The sequence below is a fragment of the Tasmannia lanceolata genome, unplaced genomic scaffold (assembly GCF_043159265.1).
Source record: "Tasmannia lanceolata isolate RefF3 unplaced genomic scaffold, GAP_Taslan_0.1 ptg000015l, whole genome shotgun sequence".
Taxonomy (NCBI): domain Eukaryota; kingdom Viridiplantae; phylum Streptophyta; class Magnoliopsida; order Canellales; family Winteraceae; genus Tasmannia; species Tasmannia lanceolata.
The window spans coordinates 9,908,943-9,930,497 of NW_027518692.1; the positions used below are offsets into that span (position 1 = coordinate 9,908,943).

The 21,555-nt window shown below is 38.4% G+C and overlaps 1 protein-coding gene across 1 annotated transcript; it reads right to left on the minus strand.

The window, feature by feature from the left end:
• Positions 1–12,762: 12,762 nt before the first annotated feature.
• On the minus strand, positions 12,763–21,327 carry LOC143845859 (pleiotropic drug resistance protein 1-like). Its single transcript, XM_077354265.1, has 24 exons — positions 20,486–21,327; positions 19,870–19,990; positions 19,661–19,749; positions 19,467–19,551; positions 19,186–19,345; positions 19,012–19,088; positions 18,416–18,469; positions 18,211–18,301; positions 17,816–18,117; positions 17,397–17,678; positions 17,000–17,316; positions 16,735–16,895; positions 16,483–16,586; positions 16,245–16,401; positions 16,005–16,112; positions 15,774–15,928; positions 15,333–15,665; positions 14,960–15,250; positions 14,782–14,865; positions 14,550–14,683; positions 14,225–14,452; positions 13,884–14,055; positions 13,345–13,599; positions 12,763–13,259 (listed from the first exon to the last, which is right to left on the minus strand). Exons 1-24 carry the CDS (start codon positions 20,803–20,805, stop codon positions 12,987–12,989), a joined length of 4,353 nt encoding a protein of 1,450 aa, XP_077210380.1. The 5' UTR covers positions 20,806–21,327; the 3' UTR covers positions 12,763–12,986.
• Between the last annotated feature and the right edge of the window lie 228 nt (positions 21,328–21,555).

A 21,555-nucleotide genomic window follows, 5' to 3' on the forward strand; every position in this document is an offset into this window, starting at 1 on the left:
GAAAGAATAAGAGATAGTAGAAAGAAAGAAAAAGCAAAAGCATAGAGAGAGAGAGCAAGAGAAAATTGGGCAAAACAATATTAGGGGAAGAGAAAATATGGGACGAAAATTCAAGAGGGAGTAAAAGAGAATAACAATAAATGAAAAATAAAGAGAGGAGAGAAAATTATCTGCCAAGATTGCAGTAGTGAATCAACTTTTTCGAGATTTAGAGCGAGGAGAAGAAAAGGTTGCCCGAAATTTAAGAGGGATGTGTGTCCAAATTGACCGACCCTTGGATGATTTCTTTAAAAAGAGTGACAATTGTTTTCTTCCTAATTCCAAACATATAATCCACTTTGCCTAAAAATATAGGAATTGCCATTCTTTTTTCTTTTTTTTTTCTTCTTTTCACCTTGAGAGACAAGGATAGCAAGAAAATCCTACCTTTCATGCCGTCCCAAATTTGGTTTTCACTTTTCTTGTTATATGGAAATTTTCCATATAAAATGGATCACAATAGCTTGCATACCCTGTATCATTGGTAAATAATAGCAAGCACATATAGTACGTGGGCTACTTCCTTATAATAATAAAAATCATTCTTTATTCCTCACCCGTGCAAATGTAGCAACTGCATGCCCAACGTCCAAAGAAAAATCCCATTTTCTTTGTTGCCCACAAATTGACCGAATATAATATTCTTAACAAACAATCTTGGTGGGGCCCTTTGTAAATTGGCAACAATATTTGGTCCAAGCAACTTTCCTTTCTATTCAACTAAATTTCACTCTAAAAACAGCAGCCATCCGTATTTATTCTAAGGAATTCAAAAAGAACATTAGCATCGTTAGATTCTTTCTAGATTTGCATTCTTATATGCTAACCATTTTAGAAGCACCTTAAAACTATTTGAGTGCCTTCTTAATATGGAGACTCCACCCGTGGATTGATTTCCCAAATTCAATAAATATCCCCACTTCAATCATATTACAAAATAGCAGGCCCACTTATTTTGGCCGAAAGCCCATTTAATGTTCTGCAAAAACAACTTGTGGGTCCACTTTATTGGGTTGATCAAAACCGTTCACTTGTTAGGCAATATTGTAAATGGGTTATCCCTCTAACTCAATTCCATAAACTGATATGGGCCGTCCATTTTATAAGTTGCAAAATAGATGGGTCATATCCCCTTAAATAATTCTCGTGGGCTGATCCAAGCCATCCAATTGATTGCACATGTGTGGCCAAACCTTTTCCATTGGTTAATCTAACCTGTCCATTTGTTAGGCCACATTTTTAATTAGCCACCTCCATCTCCAATAATTGTACACTTCCTGGATAAATTCAATCTCCCATATTTTTATTATTGAAATGATCCAAACCATTTGTTTTAATGGGCTGATCTTATGGTCGGTTGGGCTATTTCTATAAAAAGTGTAACCGTAGTCAACTTTTATAAGGAATGTAAATACAAGCTCTAAGTGGGATCCACCATTGCCAAAACATGTACTTCCCCAACACATCCGAACCACCTTAGCAGGCCATTATTTTAATTCAATATCAGCCCATTACTTTTGATATCCACAGCCCATCCAAAAATCTATAGGAATTTTGCACCCAAAATCCACTTTATCAAAACCATCAAAATTGTGAACCTAGATGGAATTAGTTGTGCCCAAACCATTTTTATGCGCTGATCTAAACCTTTCAAAAAGTGGGATGTACTTTAAACAATTTGTACCTGAAACAATCAATTCTATGAAGTGATCCAAACCGTCCAAGTGATGGCCACAACATAAATGGGTTGCCCTCAAAAACATCATTCTCAAGGGTTGATCTTAACCACTCATTTGAATGCCATGATATAAATCAATTGTACTCCTCCATAGGGTGATCCAAAATGTCCACTAGGTGGGCCACACTGTTAATTGATCGAACCGCCATCTTAGAATTCCATCTCTTGGAACTAAATTTCCATTCCTTGAAAAATTATGGAAAGTTCTTCACTTTTTGGTCATCTTATCTCCATTCTACGTGGAATTCATGAATAACCCTGAAACACCAAAGACACACAAAATACCTTAGTAGCACCACTTTAATTATGAAAAATGCATGATTCCTACCACTACAATTCACACATAAATGTGTTCATCACAACTCCTATGTGTTGATGAGGACAAAGCTGCAGAGCTTATTGAGCAGACTCATGAGGGAGTCTGTGGCCCTCATATGAATTGGAAAATGTTATCCAAAAAGATTTTGAGACTTGGTTTTTATTGGCCCACAATGGAAGCAGACTGCTTTGCCTTTGTGAAGAAATGCCACAAGTGCCAACTCTATGCGAATCTTATTCATATTCCTCCTTCGGAGTTACACTCTTTGACTTCGCCATGGCCGTTTTCAATGTGGGGCATTGATATAATTGGGAAGATTTATCCGAAGTCCTCGAGCGGGCGTGAGTACATTTTGGTAGCTATCGACTATTTTACAAAGTGGATAGAGGCTGCATCATATGCTTCCATAACTTTGAACACAGTTGCGAAGTTCATCCGCGCAAATATCATTTGCAGATACGGAGTACCTCATTAATTGATTTCTGACAATGGATCACATTTCAAGAAAGAGGTGGTACACCTGTGTGAAGAGTTCAAGATAAGACATCACAAGTCATCTCCCTACAGACCGCAGACAAATGGGGCTGTAGAAGCAGCGAACAAGAATATCAAAGTCATTATCAGTAAGATGACTGAAACTTATAAAGACTAGTTGAACAAACTTCCATATGCTTTGTGGGCTTATCGGACATCGATCAGGTCTTCGACAGGTGTGACTCCATATTCTTTGGTGTACGGAATGGAAGCGGTTTTGCCAGTTGAGTTGAGAATTCCCTCTTTGAGAGTGATGATAGAGGCTGATTTACCAGAGTCCGAGTGGGCAAAGGCCAGATATGATGAGCTGCAGATGATAGATGAGAAGAGGCTGAGAGCCTTATACCACATTCAGGGATATCAAAGGCGGATAAAAAGAGCTTTCAACAAGAAAGTTCGATTCGGTGACCTAAAGCCAGGAGATCTTGTCTTGAAGTCCAACAGAGCATCGGTGTTTGATCCCAGAGGGAAATTCAGGCCAAACTGGTCTGGTCCTTACATCGTCTATGAAGTCCTGCCTGGAAAAGCCGTAAGACTCCTCGATGAAAATGGAGAAAAATTAAATGAACCTACAAACCTGGATCACTTAAAGAAATACTACGCCTGATACACCAGGAGGCCATCCTTGAGCGATTTGAGCCTGCAAGCCAACAACCTATATGTTTAAACCATTTGCACACCCTTTGGGCCTAAAAAAATCTTATTTTCTTTGATAACCACAAACTAGGGGCATTTTTTATTTTTTTTGTTTTTTTGTTTTGAATTATGTTATGACCTGATCCCTTTTTAAAGGTACGTAAGCAACGTGCTCAATTCAGGTTCGGTCACTACCATCTGAAAAAGAAAAAATAAAACAACAAATAACCAAAAAATCCTTGAAGTCCAAATGGGCGAACTACGCAAACCTGATTCCCATTTCTTCAGGGATACGTAGGCAGTCTGGAGGGTCCAGATGCGGTTTAAATACATTTAAACACACCAACCCCTGCTTGAACCTAAGCCTACCTGAGAGTCCTTTTGGTGTATTTTAGGCCCCAGGTTTGTAGAGAAATAGAAGGAAAGAAAAAATGATGGAGTCTTAGGCTCGCTAGACTGAAAACCCGTAAGGGCAGTCTAGGCAAAAGTTAGGGTCATTCACCCGCTAGGTTGAAAACCCGAAAGGATGACTGAGGCAAAAATTAGGGTGCTGAGCCTGCTGGATGGAACATCTGCAAGGGCAGTCAGTCCAGGAAAAAATTAAGGCATACGGTCCGCCAAATTGAAAACCTGAAAGGGCGATTTGGTCATGGCAGTGACTTCATGTAGAAAGGACAGCTTCAAAGAGCCATCAAGACTTTCATTTTTTCTTTGGCATCACTTAAATGTCTGAGTAAGCGCCAGCAAGGTTTCCTTTGATACTCTTTGAGTTAGGGAGGGTAAAGCGAAACAATCAAAAAGGATAGTAACCATGACTGAGATACCGAAAAGAGGAACGAAACGCCTTTAAATGCGGTATTTAAAATATTCTAAGAGCGGTTGACTTTTACCATTTTAAAACATTTATCAGTTTAAGAAGCAGATTCAGTCTCTCTTAGTGTAAAAAGTCACGTGTTTGTCAGAATCCTCGTTTGCTACTTGTCAAAGTCTTTCCTTTGTCGAGTCAAGTTCAAGTTTGGAGGTCTTGTTAGTCAAAGTTCTCCCAAAGCTGGGGTGATAAAAACAAAACAAAACCCTCAGAGAAGCAGAGAATTCGTGGCTCCTGTGGATAATGTGAAACTGAGCAGAGTTCAGAAAGTGACAGACTTTTAAACTCCTTTGCAGTATCAAAAGACGACAGAGATGAAGAGAATTTTGAGCAGAACTATGTTCTTATACTTGTGAAAATTTTGTAAACCCGAGTGTTTGATAATGAAAAGCCTTTGGCCTGTTTTTCTTGTGTTGCTCTATAATGAATCTTGTTATGGAAGTAATCATACTAGGGGCATCTTTTATGACTTATGTCATAAAAGATGTCAATCAAACAATGATATTTGAGATGGATATTTTCATCAGATAGAGACTAGAGAAGTTTGAACATGCTCTTTTGAGTTGAACTCCTCAGTCCAGTTGTTCTCCTTTGGAGTCAAGTCTTTTGGAAATTCTTTACCCCAGCGGAGTCTAGAATTCATTCTGGCAATCTTCAAACCTCCGTTGGATGTTTTTCACCTTAGAAAAAGGGTTGATACCCGAAAATTTCTTCAAGTTAATTGAGTCTGGTCTTTGACCGAGATCATGCATTTTTAGTCACTCTTTGTGAGAGATGACTGGTCCATCAATGAAATCGATAAGAGTCGATATTTTGCTTCATTTGTTTTGAGATTTTTAATAAGGGAGAAAGTTACCAGAGTCTGTATCTCATGGCCTGGTCCTTTTCTTTTATCAATTTGAAATTTTATAATGTCTTTGTAAGCCCAATGGTTCCCACCTTGGCATTTCCATCTTCTTTTGATGATTCTATTACACAAGTGATTTTATATCACTAATGTGTTTGTATGTCTAAGTTATAGATCATGATTGTATTAAGACAAGATTGCTTGGATTAAGGCCAAAAAACTCTCATTGGACCGCATTAGGAAGGCCAAAGACACCGGAGATCCAAGACGCATGAAGACTTGAAGCATCGCAATTGAAGATCGAAGTCGTTTTAGAATGTAAAAATCCAATCCTAGTTTAGATTTTAAGAGGCATAAATAAGTATCCACACACCCTAAATGCTTAAGTGGTTGTCCTTGTGGTGTTCCAACAATTTGGAACCCTCATAACAATCCCACTTGGTGAAGATTTGGAAGCCCAAAACAAATAAGAAACAAGAATTGAAAATCTGCTGGAAATAGGCACCTTTCACAAATGGGCTCAAGGAGGGCATGAGACTATTCACAAATGGACTGAGAAATTAGCTAAACCACCATTGCATCTGAGTCTCTTTCAAGCTTAAGGTGCTTTCCTGGGGTATGTTCTTCTTACGGGAACTGGGCTTTCTGATATTTCTACTTATGAATTCTTCTGAGCTGATCTTCTTTGAAATGAAGCTGTTTGACGAGATTCTCGAGTTCTTTCAGGTACAATCGCAGGGAGCTGATGAAGTCGGGCCTCCTTCACCGAGACAGTTGCATTATTTGGACACAAGGACGACGATTGACTCTTTCTAAAGAGAAAACTTAGATAAAAGGCACGACTCAAAGGATTGAGGAGCTCTGAAGGTGTGAACTTAGAATAACAAAGATTGACTGACTATACTGACAAATAGAGTGATGTTTCTGACTTAGTTAATATTTTGTTTGGTAAGTCTATCCTTTCAAAGAGTAGTTTGTCAATTGATAAACATTGGACTTCTTCCTTAAAACAGTAATGCCTCATTGATGGCCTCAGCTTGAAGATAAACCAAACACATGTCAAAGGAGCTGGAGCATACTTGGATCAATCATACCTTGGAGGGTCAACCAAGGAGAAGCTCAACATCAACCATCTCAAAGCATTGAACAAAGAAAGGAAGATCAATGAAGGCCAAAGCTTGTGGATCAACAACTTGCAAAGGAGCTTGAACCAAATGGTGGCATCATCCTTGGAAGATGTCAAGCAAAGAAGCTCAAACCTTGAAGATCCCAAAGAAAGCCATGCACTCAAAGAGAAGATCAAGCAATGGCTACCTCAGGAGTTCATTCAAGAGAGTACTTAGAATGGTAGTATGTATCTCATTTCTCTCTTGTGTTTTCTCTTGATCAAGGCACACATATTAAAACCCCTAAAAATATTTTTTTCAAATAGACTAACACACCTTTTAAGTACTTAAATGGATAAGTAAATGGCAATGGTGGTGTACCAACATGTTGGGACCCATATGGCATTCAGCACAACAATGAACAAAACAAAGTTCTGAAGCAACAACCTGGACCAGCAGCTAAATCCTATCAAAACTTGTTTAAAATATTTTCAAATATTTTTTAAAATATTTTTAACAGATATCTCTCATTTTTCTCATATCTGTAGAGTACAAGAACGTCAAAATCCAACAAGAAATGAGGAAGATATAAATTTTACAAGTTGGAAGTACATTGCTGGAAAACCAGTCTCGGAATTTCGAGAATTTTCTTGGAACAATAAAAAAATATAGCTGTTGTGGCCCAACGGCTTGTTGAATATTTGACCCGAAAATGACTTTTGTGCCCCTGAAACGGTCATATTGAGTTGGGACTTCATATATACTCATTCAAATGGTCCAAAATACTTGATGAACACACACCAACTCAAGTAAACCCTTGAAAATCATTTGGCCATTATTTTTGGGTAAAATCTCTCTCCATCTCACTTATGCTTTGATGAGGGAAAATTCTTTTGAGATTGGATTAGGCATTACTTGTAATCATCGTTGAGAGTGTATTGTGAGCTTTACATTGTATTAACCTATCTAGAGGCAAGTGAGCAACATCCTTCTTCTCTTCATTGTATTTGGCAACAAAGAGTGCCGTATTTAAGACCCTTGGAGCTTGGACGCTCGGATTGTACAAGGCGAAAGGAACGCCGTATTTAAGTTCCTTGGAAGATTGTGGATACCTCAAGGAGAGCAAACTTGAGAAGAGTGGAGTAGGTCTTGGGTTTAAGACTGAACCACTATAAAAGCCCTTGTGTCAAAGCCTCTTGTCTCTTCCTCTCTACTCTTGTGGTAAGTGCTAAACTCTTGTAGTTGAACATTATTCTTAATTTTGTTTTACTTGTATGAACCATCCACAAAGTGTTTGTCAAATGAACTAAAAAGAGAGTAGATGAACTAGGGTTCCACCAAGTGTTTGATAAAAGGCCTAAAAGAAACCATTCATCTTATTCTTTCATTTTGTTGTGGGATTTACATTATATTTGTAATCTTTAATCACCCACCAGGTTTTTGATAAAAAGACTAAAAAGAAAATAATTAACTAGGGTTTTCAAAAGTCACATAACAAGTGCTTGTTAATAGGTCTAAGAGAGAATATTCATTTAAGCTTTTAAAACTAATCTAACAAAAGTTTTTAAAGAGGATAAATTTTTAAAGACACCCAATTCACCTCCCTCTTGGGTTGCCTATTGGGATTTCAAAAAGGCTGGTATTGACTATGAGGAAACCTTCTCACCAGTAGTCATGCTAAAGTCCATTAGGATTTTATTAGCCATCTCTGCACACTATGATTACGAAATCTAGCAAATGGACATCAAAACCGCCTTCTTGAATGGAAACATTCAGGAAGATATATATATATATATATATATATATATATATATATATATATATATATATATGGTCCAGCCGGAGGGTTTTGAAGCTGCTGGAGAGCGTAGTCAAAGAGTATGCAAGTTGCAAAGTTCCATTTATGGATTGAAGCAAGCTTCCCGTAGTTGGAACCTTCGTTTTGATCAAGCAGTCAAAGAGTTTGGCTTCTGTCAAAAGGTAGATGAGGCTTGTGTTTACATTCTTGGTTCTTTATGTAGATGGCATCCGACTCATTGGGAATGATGTAGGAATGTTATCAAGTACAAAGTTATGGCTTTCAAGCACGTTTGCTTTGAAAGATCTGGGAGAAGCTTCATACATTCTAGGACTTAAATTGTTTAGAGACCATAAGAATAGGAAGCTTGGGCTATCATAAGAAACTTTCATAGATAAGTTATTGGCAAGGTACAACATGACAGATTCCAAGAAGGGATTAGTTCCTTTCAGGCATGGAATCAAGCTATCCAAGAAGATGTCTCCCAAGACACCTGAGGATAAGAGGGTCATGAACAATATTCCCTACGCTTCGGCTGTGGGAGGTCTTATGTATGCTATGTTATGTACAAGACCGGATATCTGTCACTCTGTAAGTGTGGTTAGCAAATATCAGTCGGACCCAGGTCTGGAGCATTGGACATCAGTTAAACATATTTTCAAGTATCTTCGGAGAACTAAACAGTATTGTTTAGTTTACGATGCAGACGAGTTAGTCATTTCTGGTTTCACCGACGCACTTTCAGTTTGACGTTGATGACATAAAATCATCATCGGGTTTTGTGTTTACTTTAGCAAATGGTGCAGTGTCATGGAGAAGTTGTAAGCAAGATACCACAGCAGATTCTACGACTGAGGCTGAGTACATCCCTGCGAGTGAAGCAGTGAAGGAGGCAGTATCGCTGCAAAAGTTTTTGGATGACCTTGAAGTCGTACCCTCTGTCAAGAGACCTATTACGCTGTATTGTGATAACAGCGGAGCGATTGCTCAAGCAAAGGAACCAAGGTCTCATCAGAAGTCCAAGCATGTACTTCAAAAGTATCATGTGATACGAGAGATCATTGACAGAGGAGATGTAGCTATTTCAAAGGTTGCTTCAGTGGATAACGTGGCGGACCCTTTTACCAAGCCTCTTAGTCAAAAGGTGTTTGACAGGCATGTTGAGGGGATTTGTCTAAGATATATGCATAACTGGCTTTGAGGGCAAGTGGGAAATTGTTACAGTTGGTTCCCTAAAACCCAGTATATTTCGCATGTTAATCAATAAAAGTTTTTTTCATGACAATTTATGAGTACTAAAAGTTAAATATGTGTGATATATTACTTATTATTGACACGTATTTGTCCTTAGGTAGCAAAGTAGGAAACCCGTGGTCATGGATTTACAGATCATAAGGAGCAAGGAGATATGGGATTCTGGTTCTTTGCAGAGCTTAGTAGTTTCTAGTTGGGGTTGAGGTTAGACACCCCCTTGTACACAACTAGCATCTATCTTGCCTACATGCACAAGATATGGAGTGACTTATCTCATTCACTTGGGTAGTGGACCCTAAGCAAGATAGAATGGGTACGGTAATGAGATTGCATACTGAACATGATCACATTAAAAATAGCTTGTGGACAGGAGACAGTTAAGCTATTCTGCCAGACAGGACCCTTTACATGTCCTTTGACCTGAGGGGTCATATTAGTCTGTTGGCGAGTCTCTCTTTTTTTTTGTCTATCTAACCGTGATTCTCTTGGAGTCACCAGAGGGTAGTACTAGAGTGTTGGACAAACCTTCGAGGACAATAGTGATACCCGACATGAAATTCTCCACCTATTTAATAGGATAACATCTACGGTTTTGGTCAGAGTAGTAGGCCTAGAAAATACCTGTCCAAGTGGATTTGACAAAGTGTTTATCAAAATGATTTGACAAAATAAGTTTTGAAATGGTTTTAGCAAATGCATTTGCAGGCTAACACTGCTTGACTGAAAGGTATACCATGAGTGAGCCCAGGGGGTAGTTGATGTCCACCGTAGGACTTAACTCAATAGATGTGGACTTGGAGAAAGGACTTGCACATTTGATGTGATTAGGGGTATGATGATTTGACGGTTATCTTCAAGGTTACGTCTCGATGAAAGCCACTGACTCAATGCGATTGTAGCATTAGTTAGAGAGCAATAATCGCAATGGGGCCCACTTGTGGGTTCTGCAGGATCTACCGTTAAATCCCTGCTACGATCCCAATCACTACTCGATTGACCTATTATAATCTATTAGATAGAGGTCCCGCATTTATTTGGTTGCCTACACGAACTAGTTTCGTGGCGTTGGATGCATTGAAAGGATTTACACAATGTATATAGTGTATATGCACTATGGGATACATTGGGAATACCAAAATGGTTAAGTATTAACCATATGGGTATTTTGGGAATATCATAAATTATATTGGAGCTTTAATCCTATTGGATAGGATTGGATTGCATTAATTTAACTGTGAATGAAATGTGAAATGCAATGGGAATTTGAATTGGAAAAGTGACTCACATGGGACGAATTTGGGTGGGACCCATGGCCACACGCCCCATGTGGTGTGCCGTTATCAATTTGGAATTCAAATAATATTTAGAATATTATTGCTTGATTTTTTTTTTCCAAGTTAAAGCAGCACATGTGATGAAATTGGAAAGAGAGAGAAAGAAAAAATCAACAAACAAAATTGGAAACTTAGGAACCACATGGGGCAACCAAGGGTTGCTTGGGCAACAAGCAATCCTCTTGGGGGACGTCCCATGTGGGTTTCCATAAGTGGGGTTGCTTGCTTTGCCAATTGGATCTTCCAATTGTGGCTAATTTCCATAGTTTTTTATATTTCTTTAGAAACTTTGGATTGTGCATATGGAAATTGAAAACTCTATAAATACAAGATATATTGCTGAAGTTTACAAGAGTTCTTCCATAATTTCATGTGCTGTAAATTAGTAGAGACACCCCAAAGTCTCTCTTCTTCTTCTTCTTCAATTCCTTCAACTAGTTTTGTCTTTTCTAGGTCAAAGGCAAACATCCAACCAAGCTCCATTGATCTAAATACATATTCCCATATTATAATCTGATGTAGATCAGGTTATAAAGTGAACAAAGAGTTGTACACAAGATCCTTTGCGCAACAAAAGGAATCCATCGATTCAACTTGCGGTTTCGCGTCGATTAGATCGCCGGCAAATTTTCGAGGAGTAGATCAAGCAGACGAGTTCGTTTCTACATAAACCAAAGGTATTTATATTTGTATTTATTAAATAACAATAAAATCAATTAGTCCCTAGGAATCCTGGGTTAGAACAAAAATTTTGTTCTACACGGTTTATTGTTCCGCAATGTGTAGCGATTTTGTTCGGGGTTTTACAACCAATCTAACAGAGGAGAGTGAGTTGGTGAAGAAGAAAAATCAAAACGACATACTTTTGAAAGCTTGATAGAGAAGATGAAGGATACTAAGTGGAAAGAACAGGGTTAAGGGTTTGATGATTATATCTTTGCATTCTCTTGTCCTCTATTGATGACCGGCCAAGATTGGAATTCTTGGTCAAGTAGATGAAACTACCACTTTTGAAGTTTCCTTTTAAACCAATAGTCTTGAGGTGATAAGTTGAAGTTGGATGGAAACTGTGTTAGGTGAAAGGCTTTATTGAACCAAATTAATGTGGAACTTACCTCCAGCCATGGCGATTAGAATCAAAGATCACATATCCCTCAATTTTTGGCAAACCACGAACACGTACCACGATCTCTGCTGCGTATGAACAAGAGAAGAGAAATCTTCTAATCTTGAGAAAACCTTTAGGCTCGATCGATGGAATCGCAGGCACAAATTTTCCTCTCAGATTAGGGACCCTCTTGATGATGGAACTTTAGCTATAACATATGAGTATTGTTCCCATCAAACGCAACCCATATTTATAGATTTTGGCACAAACGAATTTGTGTCCTTCCACACTTCAAACACCGTAGTGTTTTAGAGTTTTAAAATACTAGGGATTTATCCATAAGATTCCCTTTGTAAATAGAACACAAAGTGGATAGGGAAACTAATGTTTTATCTTAAAGTGGGTCCCACCAATGTGGGCCACACTAAAACGCCAACATTAGGTTGTCTACTTATTTCCCCTGTTGTCATGTAGGGCATTGTAACATTCATTGCTCTCTCCTTGAGCTAAATATCTGCGATTTCCTGTAGCTTTAATTATTCTAAGACTTCAAGTAACTACTTTGAGTATTTCTTTTTAATGATATTGTTGCAAGAAGACAAAAATGTTTGCAAGGACAATGACGAAACAGAACTGTTTTTTAAAAGCATTTTTTTTGTAGATTATTACTTCCTATTATGATTTGAACTAGGCAATTCTCAAATCCATCTCATATGCCCTTACCAAATGACCAACATGAACCTATTAGGCCCTGTTTGGATCGCAGGAATTTTCTTAAAGAGTTTGGAAAGGAAAAACTTATTCAGAATTTCTTAATTTTCCCCATTGTTTGATTTCACATGGAAAAAAATAACTAAAACCAGCATGGTTCAAGTTCTATTTATAAGGAGCTTCAATTTTATGCTGATATCCCTCTAATAAGCCACAACTAGACCATTTCCTTTTGAATTGCAAGAAAATATTTTCTACCCGAAATATGTATGATGGATAACTGGTTGAAATCACCATAATCCAACATATATGACAAAAATTAGAGGAAACTAACAATTGAATTAGTCTAAGAACTGCTTGACCAGCCCACTTTATGTATAATACATTCATTCAAGAGAAGGGAAACATCAGAAAACTATTTATCCAGGTCACTATATGTATATTATACATTCATCAAAGAGTGGGGGGCATCAGGAAACTGTTTATCATCTTATATACTAAAATTGGTACATAAAAATGTGAAAATTACATGCATTCTGCACTTTTTGATTCTAACAAAGCATTGAAAGAAAACCATTCATTCACTCAGTGATTCAGACCACTCTGGTCGTATGCACTAGGAAGCAGAGTGTAGTGTTTTTTTTATCAGCTGCACCCAGAACAAAAACTTGGATATACCTTTCAAACTCATAGTCTATCTTCTCTGGAAGTTGAACACCTTTATAGAGAAAGCGAAGACAAACGCAAAGAGAACGCCGAACCCAACAATCACAGCAGCAACCACTGGTAGGAAGTCATGCTTGAATCCGAAATAACTCGTCACAAATTGTGCTACTGTCTGTTTTACACCACCAAGTGGATCTTCAAGTGGTTCGTCTAGGTCTCCAAATTGTGAAGTAACTAGTCCATACAGGGTCCAGGCGATTGGGCACGCCCAATAATACCATCTCCACCAAATAGGAATGCTCTGTAATCAACGGAAAAATGTTTTTAAGTGCCTTTCCATTATGAGGAAACCCAACATTTATGGAGTGGATAAAATTGAAACTTACAGGTCGTGGAATCATAAAACCCGAGAAGATATTCCATACTGCATAGAACGCCGAGGAAACAATAGCGGCGATGTTGTGATTAGGAGTCACAGCTACGGCCATCATCCCATAAAAAGTGAAGTATAACAATGTGAAGTACATGAAGAACAGATACCACAAGAACTTGACAACTGTCCACTTAAATCCAATCATCGCATACACTATAACTCCATATACTACAGCCTGTGCTAGGATGTATGGAATCTCAATCAAAACCTGTCAATCCAACACAACAAGGTGAGATGTGAGACCAAAAAAGAAGAAAATTCATAGAGCAATATTAGTACGCCGGTAAAGAAGATAATCAGTAAAGACAAGTAAATCTTTTTAGGATGAGTTTGCAAACCAAACTAAGTAAACATAGAAAATTTCTGTTGGAGCAATCTCTCACGGGATCCAAGGATAGCCCATATTGCCGATTAGATCAAGAAGGTTAATCCATATTTTGCATTGAGATATGATAGAAATCTCACACTTTCAACATTACAAAGAATGATTACCTGTGCAAATGCGTATGGTAAAGCAGAATACATGCCAGCAGCTCTCTCCCTGTAAAAAACAGTTCTTTCAATAGCGACCACCGGCTGCACGGATGACGCATTTTGCACCCCAAGGAACAGAACAGCAGCATACATGGAACCCATTGCATTAAACAAATCCTGTTGCCTCGTCCTGCATTTTCAACATTGTATTAATGTACTTCTTTATAGTATTTTGGTATTTTATTTTTCAAAAAAAAATTGTATCAATGTATTGTGCCATCTTTGAGTCCAAAATCAAAATGGCGTGTATGAATTAGGGGATTTTCTGAATGGTCACATGTATGAATAAGTTCACTTACGTTTTAGAGCCAAGATTCCAGAACATGGACCCAAACATCAAGGCTATGAACATTGTGAAGAAAAATCTCACTGCAGTATATGGAGGATTGCGCCAGTAAGACCAGTGCTGTTTCCACAGGCATGCAATGCATTGAACGAGGAAGGACTGAGAATACTGAGTGGGGAAATGGAGATCACTCGAACCAGGAGGAGGTTTACTCAATTCCTGTATCAAAGCTTTGTTTCTCCTACAATAAATGGCATAAATAAGTAAATATCTAGGAAAAAGAACGGTTATCATTTCAGACATGGATATGGATGGCCTAATAGCATTCATCAACCCACCTAAACAGTTCCGAGTTCTTGTATATATCAGCAAAGTCAACCCCCAAAGCCTCTTCTTGTGCCATTGAACTCACCTCCAGCATCCATGTTGCGGGATTATAACCATCTTTTACCTTACTGACTCCGTCAATGCTCTTAACAAAATAAAACCACATTCTATCAGTACCAATATTGGGGGGAGTTGAGGCACGCACACAGTTAATAAAACTCATTTAAATTTTTGTGTGGTTACCTCAAAGTACTTGATCATATGGCAAGAACGGTGACCCAATGGGCCAACGAATATTTCTTCACCCCCTCGCTTCAAAAGGAAGAGCTGCAATCAGGTAGAAAAGACATCAAGAACTAGGAATTAGCAAATAAAGCAAATTATACAAATCAAAAGTTCTTTCACTTCCATTATTATTCACCTCATCAAAAGCCTCGAATATATCGATGCTGGGCTGGTGAATTGTGCACACCACTGTTCTTCCCGTGTCCACAGTGTTCCTCACTGTTCTCATCACAATAGCTGCTGCCCTGGCATCGAGCCCGGAGGTAGGCTCGTCCATGAATATTATGGAGGGGTTCGCAACAAGCTCAACAGCAATGGTTAGCCTCTTACGCTGCTCGGTTGACAGCCCACTGACACCAGGTAATCCAACTAGTGCTTCCCGCAATGGTGACAACTCCACAAGATCCATGACTTCCTCAATGAACATCTGCACTCATCAGTTTGGAAATAAGTAGATGCACAAATAAACACATAAAGGGCCTAAGCAACAGAGAGGTGTGGGACCCAACCTTCCTAGTTGTAGAATTGACTTCCTGGGGTAACCGAAGCCATGCCGAGTAGACGAGAGACTCATAGACAGTGACATTTGGGGAGTGGATGTCGTTCTGTTCACAGTATCCGGATATGCGAGCAAATGTTTCCTGGTTCTTAGGATAGCCAGATATGGTGACGTCTCCTTCTATATATCCACCAGTTTTCCTTCCAGCCAACACATCCATTAGAGTGGTCTTCCCAGCACCACTAACACCCATTAATGCTGTAAGAACACCTGGTCTGAAAGCCCCACTCACACCCTTGAGGAGTTCTAATCTATCTTCCGGAAATCCTTGGGCTTTCATCGCCTGTGATTTCAAAGATAGTAAAAACTCAATTTTGTGATCAATAAAATGTGTGAAGAAAACATCAACCTCTAAGACAGAGTTACAGTTTATTTGAAACTTGAAGGTTACCTGTGGCATGTCTACGGAGTATCTGACATTGTCAAAAGTGATGGAAAGAGGTGCAAATGGGAGAACCATCCCTTTCTTGTTCTGACTAGAATCAGAAATGCCTGTTGTTTGTGAAGAAGATCCTTGATTGTTCCTCCCACTTTCACTGCCTCTTGCTGTAGTGACATATATTGAATTAGGTGGATTCCTTGAAGGATAAATTATTATAGAAAATGAATTGAGTGATCTTACTTTTCGAGCTCTTTCCTCTAGATGATAGCTCGATAACCTCTCCTGTTCTGTTAGCATGTTTCTCGTTCAAGATGTCCTCAGATAAAATTGCCTGAGCGCTTCCCCATGCTGCATCATCCATTAAAGCCAACTATCAGAAAACACTACTGAGTAGTTCTTAATTTTTAAACAGCAAAAAAAAAAAATTTGTTAGAACTGTGATTTGATTAAATCACAGCCCATCTGAGGGAGAAAACTCACGGTTGAGATACGAAAGAGTCAAAGTAAAAAGGCCATTCAGCAAGAAGACATATCCAACTAATGCGCCAACACCGATCCAATACCAGTATGCTTCGGGAAAGATTCCACGGGACTTCAAAACTTGCACTCCCAATGTGGAGTTGGATCCATTAGGGACCTGTAACACATTCCAAACAAAACTTGAGCTGATTTTCCTTCTCAAAATAAGAGTATTATAACTTCATAACAAGATTCTTACATGGCTCCAACTTTTCCCAAGGAACTCATTGACTGCAATTGCATTCTGACCATACATCAAGGGTGAGATCCAGTATCCCCATATCCACCATTTTTTCACATCCTCTGTAGCAAAAGGATAAGGAAAAAACTGCGGTCAATCCAAGCATACACACTAAGAGAACTTCACAGTTCATCAAAGTTCTTAAAGTTGATGAAGCCTGAGCATTTTAGACATTGGTGAAAGAGAATGTTTAGTTTGTGTGCTTTGTACCTCGAGACAATAGGAATCCACCCAAAATCATAAACGTAACCAGTCCAAAAGACCCAAATGTATTTGCGACAATCATGTCCCTACCCAATGCAGCAAGGAACTTGAACAGTCCAGAGGCCATCTGATTAACGCATAGAAGTAGCAGATATTGTCTCAAAAACCTGTAACAAGAAGATTTTGTGTTATTGGAGAGAAACATTGAAAGGGGAAGGCAATCGTAACGTACATCAGAAATGAGATGTTATAATCTCTTTCCTGGACCTACCTCTCGATACTAGGATCGAAGCCAATAACATAGTATGTCATGAAAACCCAGGCAGCCACCTCCAAAAAGGATATGGGGATCTTGAGGATCCACGCAGGTAGAGCATATGCCCATGGAGGGAAGAAAAGGAGATCTCTTTGCTTGTAGAAAACAGGAAGTTTAGCAATGGTCATTGCAAGCTCTGCGAATCCATTAAACATAATCGATATAAGTGAGAAAAACAGAGCACCCATATAAATTCCCCCATCTGTTACTGTCTCACGGTGCATCTCTGTGCGCAAAAAGACCGTCATTGTGATGCTTCCAACAATTATAGTCTGAAATTAGACATAGAACACAGTTTAGTGGTTGGTCTGTTGTAATTAAAGATAAAATTTTGGAGGATGCAATTACTCACTTGTGCCGTTTTGAATATGTAGACAAATGAGTTCCTCTTCATCAACAAATATTCTCTCGCAATACAGGCCTTCAATAGCTCTTTCTTGCTAACGCCATATTTAGCAGTTGTCAGAGCAGCAGGATGACTCTTGGCCTTGTCAAATGGAGTGCCGAGTTCATCTCCTAATTTCCGACCTATATGAAACGACTGGAATGCTTCTGCAAACTCTTTGACTGGAACAAAGCGGTATGCCTCATCCTTACGTACCCAGTATTGCGGTTGATCTTTCCTCGATGTCACCTATTGACAAGAAAAAAAAGTCACAAGCTCAGCTTTAGCATGATATATGCATTTCACAAATGAAAAGTTGTCATTCAAGACACAGTATAAAGTGAGATGAACGGGAAGGAGAGAGCAAACCAGTTTGGGCAACTTACTTCCTGCAAGAAGTCTGCAACGCCTTTTCTCTCAGGGCATTTGAAGCCCAAGGATTCAAAAAACTCGAGAACATTTACACGGGGACCCTGATACACTATTTGTCCTTCTGAGAGAAGAATGATGTCATCAAAGAGGTCATAAGTCTCTGGTGCTGGTTGTAGCAAAGAAATAACTGCCGTCCCATTGAGAATGTGAATGGACTGCCTGAGAGAATTCACAATCTGGTAGGTTGTGGAACTGTCCAGGCCCGTGGATATCTCATCCATGAATAGTGCCCTAGCCGGTCCGACAAGCATCTCCCCTTTATGTGTCAAAGAGTCCCCAAAGAGTTAACCCAAATTCTTCATGAAATTGCAAGAATAACAGACATATTTCGATTTACTAGTCTTTCTACCTGTTGTAACACGTTTCTTCTGTCCTCCAGAAATTCCCCTCACCATTTCATCCCCAACCATAGTATCAGCACAAATATCCAGTCCTAAAATCTGCAGTTTTATGAAGAGAAAGGAAAAGAATTCATCTATGTGCACCTGAAAACTTTTTTCATAGCTGTCGATAGACCTTTAGAAATGACATATTTCTCTAGGCGAAGCACATACCTTCAGAATATAGTCAGTAACTACACTGGCCTCCTGCCCTCCCAATGCAGCTGCCTGCAATGATAGAGACACAAAAGTAGAGTGTCATAACCTTAAAAAGAAATCAAGTTTTGCCTAACTTCCAACAGAGACAACCCTTATATGGAAAATCCTGGGATGATCCCAATACACTATCTGATAATTGCATACAGATTACATAGATAGGATCACACAAAATTAAAATCAAACTCTAGAGGTCCATTTGCACTTGTACTGTTGGAACAAATACCAACCAATACACAATAATATTGAAGACTCAAGTGTTCTGTTCGATTTCAAGACAAAATATAGAAAACCCAATGGTGGTTTTAAAGTACAAATCTTAAATCTGTATGTTTGACAGAGAAGGATACTTATCCAAACTCTACCTTCATGTAGACATCGATATCAGGATCACTAGTAGTGATGGAACAAATGCCAACCAATATACAGAAATATTGAAGACTGAAGTATTCTGTTCGATTTCAAGACAGAATATAGAAAACCCAATGGTGGTTTTAAAATACAACTCTTAAATCTGTATGTTTGACAGAGAAGGATCCTTATCTAAACTCTACCTTCATGTAGACATCGATATCAGGATCTGGCTTAATATTCGCCTCCTTCTCTCTTCTTGACAGCTCCGCTAACATTTCTGCAAATTGTCGTCACACAAAAGAAACAAATGATTCAAAGCCTGTGAAAATCCCTAACTAGCTACTGTACATCAAAACCAATCATGTATAACGTACCATAACCAGTTCCAACTCCTTGACATCTTGCAGAGAAAGCTAAGGTTTCTCTGACTGTCATTTCTCCTATATGGAGATCATGCTGACTGATATAAGCAGATGCCCTCTGAGGCACAAACTCATCCATTCCATGACCATTGTAAGTTACTCTACCAGAAACCTGTTTTTTTAAGCAGAATCTCCTTTTAGTTTTTTGAATCTGTACATGAAATTATTCTCAAAAAGTGAAGAAATTAGAATAAATTTCCTCCAATGAAGCAGACGGATATATAATACTTTACCTTCAGATTTGAATCGAGCTTCCCAGCCAATGCTAGCAGTAAAGTAGTCTTTCCTGAGCTTGGGGGTCCTAAAAGCAAAGTCATTCTGGAATATTTACACAAAGAACAATTGGTTACATAGAGAATCGGCATCTGGGAAGGAAACTAGAACAAATTAAAATTCAGTTTATGATCGGATGGAGGCCATTCTTTACCTGCAAGGCTTGATAATTCCACTAACATCGTGGAGGATTGGTAATGGTTTCTTTCTACTTGGAAAAACACCTATGGTGTTGAGGAACGCCTTCGAAAGTAAAAGAGATAATCGCCATCAGTACACTTTATGAACAAAGATGTACGCACTATGCACTAGAGACATCAAAAATCAGCTTTTGTTATCTCTAAGTTTATATATGTGAATTACCTCCACCATATTAATAGAAGCATTATAGAGTGTAGGCAAAGCTCTGCCTCCCACATAGGCCTCTGCATCGATATTCAAATTCTCAAACCGAACTTCGATTGTGGGAATCTCAATTCCAACTCTGAAAAGAAACAAGATTTTTTATTTTATTTTTTAAAAAAAGGCTAATACATATGAAAATTTCATTCACCCAGGACAATCTCAATTCCAACAAGTAGAGTTTTTTTTGTTTTCTTTTTTTTTTTGTTTTTTGAAGGGTAACAAGAAGTAGAGTTGATAAAAGGCTAATAAATGTGAGAATTTCAAACACCCAGAACAATCTAAATTCCAACAACAAGTGGATGTTAATAAAAGGCCAATAAATATGAAAATTTCAAACACCCAGAACATTCTCAATTACAACAAGTAGATGTTAAAAAAGGGCTACTAAATATGAGAATTTCAAACACCAAGAACAATCTCAATTCCAACAACAAAGAAGACTTAATAAAAGACTAATAACTATGAGAATTTGAAACACCCACAACAACTGATAAGAAAAAACAAAGAAAACAACATGGAATTGGGGAAAAAAAAGTAAAAGTAAAATCATAATAAGAAGAAGAACAGATCTTACTGGTCGATGCGTCTTTTTAATTTCAACAAGAACTTCTCATTATCATCCTCTGCAGCTCCAATTAATCTATCTATCAAATTCTTCTTATCTTGAAATGCTAGATTCAGAATGTCGACCTCCTTGTGCTCGCCTCTAGATGCTGCCAATATCCCTTTCCTTATCCGATTGTACGTCGGCAATTTCTCAAGAGCAGCCCATCTCAGAGCTTCTTCATCATCTTCTTCGCGCGAAGATCTAGAGAAAACTTCAGGCGCTGTGTGCCTCCATACTGATGAATTCCTTCTCAAACTACCCATTCTATAGAGATCACCTGAATCCATTATTTAGACCCCCCAAAACCTCTAAAACAGGCAAAAAAAACCCAACAAAGCCCAGAAAATTCTTTGAGTTTTAGGAAGCAGAATCCATTAATTAGACCACCCAAAACCTCAAAAACTGGAAAAACCCAACAAAACCCAGAAAAAACTCTTTGAGTTTTAGACCATGAAACTTTGAAATCTCCAAAAACCCAAGAAAACCCAAAATAAATTCTTTGAGTTTTAGGCCAAGAAACTTTGAAACCTCCAACAACCAAACAAAACCCAGGAAAAAACTCAACTTTGAAACTTCCAAAAACACAAAATACTCAACAAAAAGAAGAGAGAATTCTGGTCTTCCAGGCAAAGGAACTTGAAGATTTTGAAGCCTAGAGGACACAGAACAGGGGAAGACTGAATGGGTTTTCCTCTGAGAGGTGGTTCTTATCCTCCACAGGACGTTGAATGGATCTGAGTAAGTTGAAAATAGGGATCGATTTATATTTATTTATGGGGAAAGTTGAGGGAGCCAGGTCTCTATTTGAACATATATATATATATATATATATATGATGAGTTAATAAAATGGTCAGAAAAACGGTCAGCAATGGCGGGAGGAGGACCTTCACCTTTGCATCAGTGAGTTTGGTAAGATTGGTAAGAACTAAGATCTAAGATTGGCAGATGTTCCCTTGATCATTTTTCTATTATTAATCTCAGCCATTACTAAAACGTGATTCGCCGATTGGAGTGCTATTTTGACAACGGAGTTTT